At 36.4% G+C, this 13,807-nt stretch overlaps 2 protein-coding genes across 3 annotated transcripts in view; one reads left to right on the forward strand and one right to left on the reverse strand.

Annotated features, from left to right (window-relative positions):
* LOC132145232 (potassium voltage-gated channel subfamily H member 8-like) overlaps window positions 1–13,807 on the reverse strand; it is a 68,157-nt gene that overhangs the window by 42,612 nt on the left and 11,738 nt on the right. The window lies entirely within an intron of this gene.
* On the forward strand, window positions 3,385–13,365 carry LOC132145231 (DNA-binding protein SATB1-like). The gene is made up of 11 exons (XM_059556072.1): window positions 3,385–3,705; window positions 4,099–4,298; window positions 4,382–4,558; window positions 5,625–5,751; window positions 6,072–6,195; window positions 6,699–6,810; window positions 7,751–8,133; window positions 8,221–8,415; window positions 8,576–8,731; window positions 12,372–12,569; window positions 12,678–13,365. Exons 2-11 carry the CDS (start codon window positions 4,124–4,126, stop codon window positions 13,236–13,238), a joined length of 2,208 nt encoding a protein of 735 aa, XP_059412055.1. The 5' UTR covers window positions 3,385–3,705; window positions 4,099–4,123; the 3' UTR covers window positions 13,239–13,365.

Below are 13,807 nucleotides of genomic sequence, written 5' to 3' on the forward strand. Positions count from 1 at the left end.
CCAATCATGTGTCTGTCTCTGTTTCTTGTGTACTAATGTATGCTTATCACAGTAGTGAAAACTGTAATCATTCTGCAGCAGAATGCTTCTATGATGAAAATAATGTTTTGTATTATAATCATATGAACTGAATGCACTTCATTTGGTTGTAAATAAACATGCAAGCTCATGCAAATAAAGACACAAATGAAGCTCTGTTCATTATGATTAATCTTACAGAAAAGAATGATTGCAACATACAGTGACTGTAATGCATGTGTACAGGTGCAAACAAGCATTAATCACAGAGATCACTTGATGAGGCTGATTAAGGTTTTTTTTTTTTCTCAACTGAAACAATCACTGCATTGCCTCCAATACATGTGCATATGCATGTATACACATTGGCAATCCTCTATTAAATTTACTAAACTATGAAAGATTATAGAGAAATGTTAAGTACACCCCAAGAAAAATACCAGATATTTTTGGTTTATTTTTTGAAAGAAGACACTTATGCTCACCAAGGTTGCATTTACTTAATAATAATTATTTGCATTTATTTAATAATAAAAAACACAGTAAAAAGTGATTTTGTGAAATTATTACAAATTTAAATAATGTTTTATATTTTATTATATTTTAAAAAGCCAATTTGTTCTTGTGATGTTAAAGCTGAATTTTCAGCAGCCATTACAGTCTTCTGTGTCACATGGTCCAAATAAAATTATTCTAATATGCTAACTTTGTGCTCAAGAAACAATTCTGACAGTTGTGCTGGTAAATATTTTTGTGGATATGTTCTGTAGAGTGTAGGATTCTTTTCTGAATAGAGTGAGAATATAGAAACCTTTTATTAATATTTTATATGCCTTTATTGTCCCTTTTTTTTACTAAATTTTATCCACTCTTTCAAAATAAAAGTATTAATTTATTTCAAAAACAATATTATGGATCTTTTGAACTGTTTAAGGCAACATATTTTAAACTAACAACACTTGGTTAAATTAATGTTAAATTCAAAACATAAATTTCCATTTCATCTGTGAGGGAAAACTTCCAAAACCAAAAACTAAAATGTTTAAAATTTCAACCAAATGTGAATTAGCAGAGCATCATTAAAGGTCCCATTTTTCGTGTTTTTTTGAAGCTTTGATTGTGTTTACAGTGTGCAATATAACATGTGTTCATGTTTCGCGTGTAAAAAAACACAGTATTTTTCACACAATTCACCTATCTGCATACCGCTGTTTTCACTGTCATAAAAACGGGCTGATGACTTCCTTTTTCTATGAAGTCCCTCCTTTAGAAATACGTAACGAGTTCTGATTGTGCCAGCGGTTCCTGTGTTGTGATTCGACACAAGCTGAGCGCACGTTACCCTCCTGGAAACGCGATTGGACTAGTTTTGAGAAGCAAGTGGGCAGGATTTGTTTTGAAAATGTGGCAATGCTGATCTGAACGCGCATGCTGGAGAATACTTCTAATCACAGAACGCTTTTACTGACGAGATGCGCATGGAAATCGCATTCGATTTTTTTGCACAGCCCTAACATCTAGTTAACAAAGCTAAACAGCGTTGCCCTTTGTGTAATAAGTTACAGAAACTGTTAAACGCACCAACTTAAATAATAAAATACACTTACCGGTTGTGGTCCATAAACAACGCCCACGGGCCAAATCCGGCCCTTTGTGTGTCCCTGTCCGGCCAACATAGATTATAAAAATATTTTCCGCACTATAAGGTGCACCGGATTATAAGGCGCATAGAATAGAAGATACTGCAGTCAAACTCGACGCGTCCGCATGAGCGCGAAGGTAATAAAAAAACGAATATCCGTCTGCTCGGGCAGATTCGTCTTAACAGCGCGCGCGTGCCTCCGCATCTGAAGATCTGTTTGGGGAGTTGCGCGGAATGCGCGCGCACTCAGCGGAGGCTCGCGCTCTGTTGCCAGGCGACAGTGAAGTTGATTAGCAACAAGTGGTGTTACCCCCAAAATGTCAGCACACGCTAAGAAAAGAAAAGTTGATAATGAATGTCGTGTTTTTAACAAGACATGGACTGCCAAGTACTTCTTCACAGAAATTAAAGGTAACGCTGTGTGCTTGATTTGCGGTACACAGGTCGCTGTGTTAAAAGATTACAATTTGAATCGGCACTACACGACTAAACACGAGGATAAATACAGAAATCTGTCTGAAAAAGAGCGCGCAAGTGTGTCTGATGCGTTGCTAGCAAAACTGCACACTCAACAAGGACTTTTTACAAAACTTTACACCACCAGAGAAGCAGCCGTTAGGACAATTTATGTCATTTCTCACAAAATTGTTTGACCTACGCACCACAATTTCACTTAGCCTAATATAAACAGAATTTTATTTTATTTTTATTCTACTGATCACCAGTACCAGCTATTCATAATATATAATTAAGGGAATTGTACAATGGAAGAAAGCTGAGCAGAATTAAAAGTGAAAGTGAAAAAGTGAAAGTGAAGTGACATTCAGCCAAGTATGGTGACCCATACTCAGAATTTGTGCTCTGCATTTAACCCATCCGAAATGCACACACACAGAGCAGTGAACACACACACACACTGTGAGCACACACCCGGAGCAGTGGGCAGCCATTTATGCTGCAGCGCCCGGGGAGCAGTTGGGGGTTCGATGCCTTGCTCAAGGGCACCTAAGTCGTGGTATTGAAGGTGGACGACTTAGGTGCCCTTGAGCAAGGGTTATTGTTGGTGTGTTGGTATTGATTAAGTGTTATTGTTGGTGTGGCCCTTTGACACGATTCAGGTTTCTCATGTGGCCCCTTGTCAAAATTAATTGCCCACCCCTGAACTAGAGGGATGTAGTCCAAATGGGTCGTTTGTTGTAGGCGAATTCTGTTAAATAAAATATCTCGCTTGGCATTGAACTTTGAGCTTTAGAATTTTACAGATATTATTTATACTCTAACAACAACATTACACACTAACTAAAGTTTAAAACATGGGATCATGAAGAACGGGACCTTTAAAAAGGAATGTCTTATGTAAACCTTTAAGAAACTTATCTGGCCATTGTCATTAGTTAAATATAGTATTTACTCATCAATTCTGTCTAAATTCTTCTAATATCAATATGGCCAAGGACAAAACATTTCATGTTTCATGAAATGTTTACATTTACATTTCATTTCATGAGTGTTTTCACAGCACTCAATGTAAGCCAATCAAAAAATATAAGTAGTTGTACATTAGATATTTGAAATTAAGAGTTTTTACTACTGAAACATCAAAAATGCTCAAGAAACCAATTATTAAACGTTAATATAGCTTGCCATACTAAAACAGTCATGTATTCTGACAGGAGGCACTTCTGCTGGAAACTGATTGGTCTACTCTTGGTGACATCCCAGTGATGATGCTTTGTGGGACCGCCTATAGATTTAATTACGGATCTGTGTTCGAGCATTATATTATACGAGCCGTTTTTCCTCTCTGTTAGCCTTATTTTATTGATTTAAATGCGTCTGTTTTTTCCCCGTTTGCTAAGAACAAAGACCTTTCTTTATGAAATAAAACCCTCTCTCGAGTCGCTCGTCATCGGACCCGCGCGCTGATTCTGGAGCCAGTGTTTTTGTTAGTGAGCGATCCTGGGACGCGCGCTAGCTCTGTCGGCATGTTCGGATCCCCGTCTGCAGGATTATAACCACCGGAAAACAGCACTGCAGTCAATAAAGTAAGTGACGGAAAATAAATATGGCATAAAAAGGAGACGAGATGATGATTTTTCGTAGACTGAGCATATATGCAGCACCTGTAGCAGCTCTTTACTGCTGAACAAATAACATATTAAGCCAGCCTAAGATGCTTTGCTGGTCGTAGGTGGTTTGACATGGTCTCCCAGCCTGATTAAGCTGGTTTTAGCTGGGAAACAAGTTGGTCTGCGAGTCTGACCAGCAAAAAAAAAAAAAAAGTCTAGAACCAGTATAAAAAATAATAATAATAAAACCCAGCCTGAACATTATAAACCATCATAACAGAAAATAAGAAAAAACAGAACAACTGAGCAAAACTACAATTCTCTCTATATATATATTTTCTCCTTTCCTCATGTTATAATTTTCGGTAGTTTGTGAGAGCTGAGATTAAAAACGATGATGGACCATTTAGCAACTACTAGTGGCACCCAGGGGCCCGTCATGTGTGAATCCTCTTATCCTCCCTGTAAAATGGCCCGTATGGAGAATTCAAGAGATCTGCCTGTACCTGGAATCACTCCTGTGAGCCTGACCTCCAAACAAACATCAATACACGCAAACAGGAGGAAAGGTATACAATGATGGGCATAAACACGGATAGAAGACCATGTCTGTTCATAAGATGTCTGAGTGATCGTGTTCTCTTTTCTACAGGCAGTCTGATCCCTGTGTTTTGTATGGTGGAGCAGAGTGATGTCCCACCCTCAGAGAGGAAGAGATCGGAGCATGCAGAATTTGTGCTGTTGAAGAAAGACCTGCTGTTCAGCCAGATTACAGAGGCTGCACTGCAAGAGCTGGGATACACACACACCGCGGCGGCTCTGGCTACAGGTACACACACACTAATGAATAATTCACACTCAATTCAAATTTAATATGTAAGCCTGAAAGATGGGGATGGGGCTGTTTCTTTTAGTTCCAGTCTGCACCATCATAGCCTGCATCTTATCTTTCGGTATGCATCTCACTTACTGTAAAAATTGGAAGTCCCATATGTTCACCAAGGCTACTGATTAAAATAAAGTAAAAATATATTAATACTATGTAATAAATATTAATATAATTTTAAATAACCATTTTCTATTTTAATATATTTTAAATGTAATGTTCTCTTGTGATGGAATAGACGCATTGATTTGGTGCTCAGGAAACATTTCTGAGTATCATCAATGTTGAAAACAGTTGCTACTTAATATTTTTGTGGAAACTGAAAATTGTTCCAGGATTCTCTGTTGGATAAAATATTTAAAAACAGCATTTGAAAAGTAATCTTTTTAACATTACATTTTTGATCAATTTAGCACATATTTTCTGAAAAAATAAAAAACAAGCATACTGGCCCCAAATTTTTGAACTGCAGCACACAAATAATACAAACTATTTCCAGTAATCATACCTAATTGATATCAAATTGACCTGTACTTTGATTCATTTTAAATTTCTATTTAAACGTTGAAAAGTCTAGACAATTAAATGAAAAAAAACAAAAACACTGCAAAAATGTTTGAATAGTCGAATCTTAAGTTAAACTGTACTTAATGTGTGTTTTTTTTTACATAACATCCCTCATATATGGAATGTGTAATTTTTTTTTTCCATTTTAATACAAATGGTTATAAATATGGTACATAATTTGCCTATTTGAATCAACAATTAATAAGTGAAAAAAATAATATACAAGACACTCAAAGAGAAAGCTGATGGGACACAAGAAAATGTAAACTTGCTCAAGATTAGGAAACTACTAAGGTTGCCATAAGAGAAAAATAAGTAGCAAAGTAAAAAAATAACCAACAACAACTCCAAAATACAGACAAAAAATGAGTTATGGTGGCAGGAACTATTTAAGGATCATATATATAGTAGTCATTGTAATAAAAAATAATTTCTGCATTAGGTCAGGTTCAGGTTGGCCATTGGAACCCTGTGTCCCTGTCCACTGTGACGGACACCTTTGACGCGACAGTAGGAGACATGCTTCAAGATCTTTACCATGTCATCACCTTAAGAATAAAGCTACACAGGTACAACTGGCACACACACTTGTATCACATATGTCTCTGGGTTTCAGCAAACAGGCTTATCAGAATGATGAACTACACTCTGAAAATTAAAACTGTTCTGATTCATGATTAAGGATAATTTTTCACAGGTAATTTAGTATTAAAACTCATTTCAAAATTATTAAAAGTTATTATAGTTATTGAAGTTTTGAGGATAAACACTTAATAATATAGCTATTTGTGAAATAATAATTATTTGTGATTAATGTCCTACAGTGTAATTAATTATTGCAGTACACTGTTTTTCTCACTGACTCACGCACATTCTCTCACTCTCTCAGTGTTTCTAAATTAGAGGACTTGCCTGCTGAGCAATGGACTCATTCTACCGTCAGAAATGCCCTGAAGGAACTGCTGAAAGAGATGAATCAGAGCACTCTGGCTAAAGAGTGTCCATTATCTCAGGTACGATCACAAAAAAAAAAAACCTTTGTACGCAAGTAAACACTGTAAATGCACTATTTTTGCCAGGCACTATATTCCATATAACTTAATACTAACTTAAACATACTTTTCATCAACCATAGCTTAATTGCATGTAGCTATAGAATAAAATAGGGTGAATTGTATTATATCCTATGGTTAAAGAGCAGAACTATGATCATAGAAGTGCTCTCATTGAAGAATACACCCTACTATTAAGATCCATCCCTAGGTTGAGAACCAGTTATTAAATCTATTTAGCAAGGAGACAAAAACTTTTAGCACATCCTTTCTGGACACATTTAGTCAGTTCCAAGGCATACCTCAAGACTTAGCTTAGTATGCTCTGTCTGTTAATTACTGAATTCCTGTTAAGGTCACATAAAAAGGAAATGAGAGGCAAAATCACACTTTTTGCCTACACACAAACATACATTAACTTGTTTGTTTTCTTTTGTTGTTGTTGTTGTTGTTGTTTTTTAAAGAGCATGATTTCATCAGTAGTGAATGGCACTTACTATGCCAGCATCTCTGCTGCGAGATGTCAAGAGTTTGGACAGTGGTACAAACACTACAAGAGGGCAAAGTCTATGATGGGTGAGTTGCAACCTACTGTATGTTCTCCAAGAATAGCTGTTATATTCACACATTTATAGCTTTTTTTAAGTAGTCATCTTGTGTTTCTGGTAACAACTTAAATTAAAGCTTAATCCATTAACAACAAAGAATTTAATATTTAAAAATTCTAAATATACATTTAAAAAATTTCAAGTTGTATTAACAAAACTGTATTATGGACAAACATGAATTTGAAATTAATACATTAATAAATACATTAATAAATTATAGATTATGCTTTGAAATTGTTCATTGTTAGTTCATTCATTGCACTTTCGATTGGTTAAATGCAGAGCACAAATTCGGAGTATGGGTCATCATACTTGGCTGTATGTCACGTCACTTCACTTATTAACCTATATTAATAAAAAGCAATAGACTACGCTACAATCAAAGTTTGCAGTCTTTTTGAAGCAAGTCTCTTACGCTCACCAAAGGCTGCATTTTTTGACCAGACGGTAATATTGTGAAATATTATTACAATTTAATATTTTCCATTTTAATACATTTAAAAAATGTAATTTATCCTTGTGATGGCAATGCTGAATTTTCAGCAGTTTTCAATATAACATGCTCATTCAGAAATCATTCTAATATGCTGATTTGGTGCACAATAACATTTTCTTCTTATAAGTAATGTTGAAAACAGTTGTGCTGCTTAATATTTTCATGAAAACTGTTGCTGCATTTTTGCATGATGCTTTGATGAATAGAAAACATTTATTTTAAATTACAAAAATCTTACTGACCCCAAATTTTTGAATGGGAGTGTAGGTAAATGTAGATTTTAAATACTAAAACTGTAGTCAAGTAAAACAACTGTATATATGCTGTCACAGAATTTGGCTGTAAATTTTCAATAGACTCCAGTGATTTCACATGAATGTCGAGCTACTAAAGGTTTTTCATCTCATTTCAGGTGACATGAGCAGACATTGCAACCAACCATCATCCTCCAGCCAGCCCACCATGTACCAGCAACCAATGGAAGGCAGTGGGGCGGAGTCACATGGCATTGTCCAGATGCAGGCTGGAATGCCTGGTCTGGTGATGGCTCAGCTCCTCTCACAGCAGCATGCCATGTCTCAGCTCCTCACACATGCTCACACGCACCCACACGGGCCTCATCCTGCACCACTAAAGACTCCTCCCAAATGCAATGTGTCCCCACCCACGGTAGCTCAATGCCCCTCCCCTGTCACCGACGTGTCACCTGAAATTTACCATTGGGTGCGTGATGAACTAAAGAGGGCGGGGGTTTCCCAAGCCGTGTTTGCACGAGTGGCCATTAACAGGACTCAGGTAACATGATAGAAATTTACATATCTCTCAAATATCATGTATCTGTATACCTATTAATGTGTCTGTCTGTGATATTACTTGCAACAGGGCCTGCTATCGGAGATCTTGCGCAAGGAAGAAGACCCACGGTGTGCGTCTCAGTCTCTTTTAGTAAACCTCAGGGCCATGCAGAGCTTCCTGCAACTGCCACAGAGCCAGAGAGACTCCATTTATCTGGAGGAAAGAGAGCGTAACCTCAACTCTACCTACAACACCAATACAAGCTCACCTCTGCCCATTCAGGTTTACTTAAATGTATTTATTAACCTGAGATGCAAATCAGCATGTGCTACAATCTCTATTTTAGACAAGTAAACTCCTAGTTAACCATAGTAATAATGGTAATACTAAAGTGCCATTTGTTAATTAAGTGTTGTCATGGTAAATATCTCTCTCAATACAGGCAAAACTTTCACCTGTTTCCAAGGACATTGTAGTCAAAGTGGAATGCGATGATTCTGGAATTAACTACGGCATCTATGATGAAATACAGCAAGAAATGAGACGGGCAAAAGTGTCGCAGGCCTTGTTTGCAAAAGTGTCTGCAGCCAAGAGTCAGGTACATGTGTGTGTGCATATGTACAGAAGGAATACTTTAGTACAGATTGCACAAGAAATCTCTTCTAAAAAAAAAAAAAAGGGGAAAGAGATACATGTTACAAGCCAATACATTTACGCATTTGATCCAAAGCAGCTTTCATTACATATGAGGTATATACAGTACAGACCAAAAGTTTGGACACACCTTCTCATTCAAAGAGTTTTCTTTATTTTCATGACTATGAAAATTGTAGATTCACACTGAAGGCATCAAAACTATGAATTAACACATGTGGAATAATATACATAAAAAAAGTGTGAAACAACTAAAAAGAATATGTCATATTCTAGGTTCTTCAAAGTAGCCACCTTTTGCTTTGATTACTGCTTTGCACACTCTTGGCATTCTCTTGATGAGCTTCAAGAGGTAGTCACCTGAAATGGTCTTCCAACAGTCTTGAAGGAGTTCCCCGAGAGATGCTTAGCACTTGTTGGCCCTTTTGCCTTCTGTCTGCGGTCCAGCTCACCCCTAAACCATCTTGATTGGGTTCAGGTCCGGTGACTGTGGAGGCCAGGTCATCTGGCGCAGCACCTCATCACTCTCCTTCTTGGTCAAATAGCCCTTACACAGCCTGGAGGGGTGTTTGGGGTCATTGTCCTGTTGAAAAATAAATGATGGTCCAACTAAACGCAAACCGGATGGAATAGCATGCCGCTGCAAGATGCTGTGGTAGCCATGCTGGTTCAGTATACCTTCAATTTTGAATAAATCCCCAACAGTGTCACCAGCAAAGCACCCCCACACCATCACACCTCCTCCTCCATGCTTCACGGTGGGAACCAGGCATGTAGAGTCCATCCGTTCACCTTTTCTGCGTCGCACAAAGACACGGTGGTTGGAACCAAAGATCTCAGATTTGGACTCATCAGACCAAAGCACAGATTTCCACTGGTCTAATGTCCATTCTTTGTGTTCTTTAGCAGAAAAATGTCTCTTCTGCTTGTTGCCTTTCTTTAGCAGTGGTTTCCTAGCAGATATTCTACCATGAAGGCCTGATTCACACAGTCTCCTCTTAACAGTTGTTCTAGAGATGTGTCTGCTGCTAGAACTCCGTGTGCCATTGACCTGGTCTCTAATCTGAGCTGCTGTTAACCTGTGATTTCTGAGGCTGGTGACTCGGATGAACTTATCCTCTGCAGCAGATGTGACTCTTGGTCTTCCTTTCCTGGGGCGGTCCGCATGTGAGCCAGTTTCTTTGTAGCGCTTGATGGTTTTTGTGACTGCACTCGGGGACACTTTCAAAGTTTTCCCAATTTTTCGGACTGACTGACCTTAATTTCTTAAAGTAATGATGGCCACTCGTTTTCCTGTACTTAGCTGCTTTTTTCTTGCCGTAATACAAATTCTAACAGTCTATTCAGTAAGACTATCAGCTGTGTATCCACCTGACTTCTGCACAACACAACTGATGGTCCCAACCCCATTTATGAGGCAAGAAATTAAAACTGACAGGGCACACCTGTGAAGTGAAAACCATTTCAGGTGACTACCTCTTGAAGCTCATCAAGAGAATGCCAAGAGTGTGCAAAGCAGTATTCAAAGCAAAAGGTGGCTACTTTGAAGAACCTACAATATGACATATGAGAAGGTGTGTCCAAACTTTTGGTCTGTACTGTACATTACATAAATATTTAAACATAATAAATGTTTATTTGAATGCAAGGAAATGTGCGGTATATACTATACCTACAATTCATATAATGTAATATAGTGTTCATGAAAATAATTAGTATTAATCCACTCCCAGTTTTATGAGAAGATATTTACAGTAGACCAGAAGTCTAAATTTCTTTAAACCGAAATCTAATGTTATTAAAATAAGTCTCTTATGCTACACCAAGGCTGCTTTTCTTTGATAAAAAAATACTGTAAAAACAGTAATATTGTGAAATATTATTATTCTATTTTAATATTTGGTAGCCACTCATCTAAAAACTCTAAAATATTAAAATAGAAAACAGTTATTTTAAAGTGTAATAATATTTCACATTATTACTGTTTTAACAGTATTTTTGATCAAAGAAAAGCAGCCTTGGTGTAGCATAAAAGACTTATTTTAATAACATTAGATTTCGGTTTAAAGGGTCATGAAACCCCCCATTTCAGCACAGGTTAGTTCTCACCACGGTTTTAAAAAATGCTAAAAAAAGTGGGCGTGTTGTGCAACGGACCGGGGGAGGGGGAAGAGGGGAGACAGACAGCACACAAAGCTTTGTGTTCAGAAATTTTCATTTCGCTCCCATCGAGCTAAAAGCACAAATAAATGCACAGCCATTTGCACTCTGCATCGAAAACATATTACACTTACATTCAGTCATTTAGCAGACGCTTTTATTCAAAGCACCTCACAAATGAGACATATATATTATTCTGTGGCGTTTATATAAGCCTTCTGACAGGTTGTGTCACAGGGCTATAAAAACGGTTACACTCACCAAGTGAATGAATCGCGTTTGTGCCGAACTCTTATTACAAAGAAAAAAACAAACACTCTTCTGCAATCCATGAATGTTTCTCTGTTAATGTGTGCAATGTCATTTCACAGTCTGATGAGTCTTTCATAGCAAATCAACACATGCTGTTGTGAATAATTAAGTGAAGCGTCTTCTCATAGGATAAGAACACGCAATCTCATGAATAATTGAATAGACACCGACGCGTCATCAATGTACTATAGTCCATTGCCACGTCAAAAATCGTGACGTCAACACAATGTAGATTCTAAATCCGGAAGATGAAAATAGTGCAAAAAAGCTTAAAATTAACCAATTTTCTCCAACAGTTAAAATTAGCGGATGCTAACATTGTCTTCTATGATGTGCAACACAAACACCTCTGCTAAAATCTTAGAATAAGTAGTCTGGGGTTTCATGACCCTTTAAAGAAATTTATTTTTAATTCGATGTATACACATTTAATGCATATTCAAATACAATAAATTTATATCCAATTTATATACCTTGAATGCACTGACTGTAATATTATTAGGATTAAGTTCTGTAATATGATTATTATTATTAATCCACTCCCACTTTAATGAGATAATATGTAGGGTCAAAATGTCTAAAACACTAGTTGAATAGTGGCTTTTTCAATTAATTAATTAATTTATTTATTTATATGGCATTTTATCCATTGAAAATTAGATTACCAGCATAAGTTTTTCCTTACATTTTTAAAAAGAAAAAAAAAACATTTTGTGAAAATATAATCCAATAAACCTTATTTTTTCATTACAAATTAAATTATCAGCAAAACAATTAGAAAATCTTACATTTTGAACAAAAGAATTCACATGGTTAATGGTAGTTATTTTGCTTATTTGACTGGTGACCTAGAAATACTGCAGAATTTAAAATATCTCTTGAAAATTAAATATTTATCTCCTACATATAAATATTTATTATATATTTAAATATTTATGTCATGGAAAGCATAAATAAAATATTTCTTATTCATTTTACATTATAACATTTTCAAATGGTCCAAAAAATCCTAAAACATTACATTAACGTCTAGGTTTTAATTAGATTTTGAAACTATTTTACAACATCGTCTCAGATGTTTGAAGCCTGCTGCATTTGTGTCTGTGTTTTAGGGCTGGCTGTGTGAGCTACTGCGCTGGAAGGAGGAGCCATCGCCTCAGAATCGTACACTGTGGGAAAATCTGTCTCTGATTCGCCAATTCCTAAATCTCAGCCAATCAGAGCGAGATGTTATATATGACCAAGAGAGCAATACGGGGCAGACATTCTACTCAGAAAAACATACAAGACCACTGACAGAACAACTACAAGTGAGTGCTCACACAAACTTTTACATTTATTTTGCTAATATGGGCCCTAATATATAGTTAATATTTATATATATATATATATTTTATTTTTTTTTTATTTTTTTAAAGGTCATGCCACAACACATGGTGCCTCTGAAGCAGCACCAACAACTGCATAAAATCCCAACTCAGCATCATCAACACTTCCTCCAGCAGCATCTCATCACTGGATGTCTCAAAGCCACTCACATGGGCCCAAATATTGGAGGCAGGTCTTTACCACCAGAAGCCCATGCAATCCTGCAGAGTTTCATTCAGGAAGTGGGACTACATCCAGATCAAGAGGCCATTCATACCCTGTCTGCTCAACTAGGAGTAGCCAAAGAGGCTGTTCTCAGCTTTTTCAATGGTCACAACTGGCTTAGACAGGAAGAGCAGGACAACAGAGGAGAAAGAGAGATTGAGGAAGGGGAAGTCGATTACATGGAGGCAGAGGAGGAATGCAGGGATACGATGGAAAATGATGAGGAGACAAACACAAACACGATGACAGGGAAACAAGACAGTGTGGTGGAGCAAAATGCATCTACACAAACTCGCTTTATCATTACTATTAAAAAAGAGGAGGAGCTTCCATGTAAGGAGGAGCGCGGTGATAGTCCCGCCTACTGCCAATTCATAAACTCCTAATAAATGCATACACTACCGTTCAAACGTTTGGGGCTATTTTGTGTGAATAAACTTAATACTTAAATTCATCAAGGATGCATTAAACTGATTAAAAGTGACATTTATAATATGACAAAAAAATATATAAATTAAACATATATATGAATAAAAACATTCATTTTAGATTACTGAAAAATAATGTGTCATGGTTTCCATAGAAATATTAAACAGAATAACTGTTTTCAACATTGATAATACAATTTTATTTTTTTGAGGAGCAAATCAGCATACTAGAATGATTTCTTTAATTATTTGAAGGATTGATTACATTACAAAATATTTAAAAATAGAAAAGTTATTTTTAAATTGTAATAATATTTCACAATATTACAGTTTTTACTGTATTTTTGATGAAATAAATACAGCCTAAATGAGCTTAAGAGACGTCACAGACATAAAATAAAACACTCATACCAACCTCAAACTTTTGAATAGTAGTGTATTAAATGACCAAACAAACCGCTATGAATACTGGGTGATTTGACAATTCCATGTAGCGTATTTATTTACGGTTGTGCCTTCATGCACAA

The sequence above is a fragment of the Carassius carassius genome, chromosome 8, assembly GCF_963082965.1.
Source record: "Carassius carassius chromosome 8, fCarCar2.1, whole genome shotgun sequence".
Classification (NCBI taxonomy): Eukaryota; Metazoa; Chordata; class Actinopteri; order Cypriniformes; family Cyprinidae; genus Carassius; species Carassius carassius.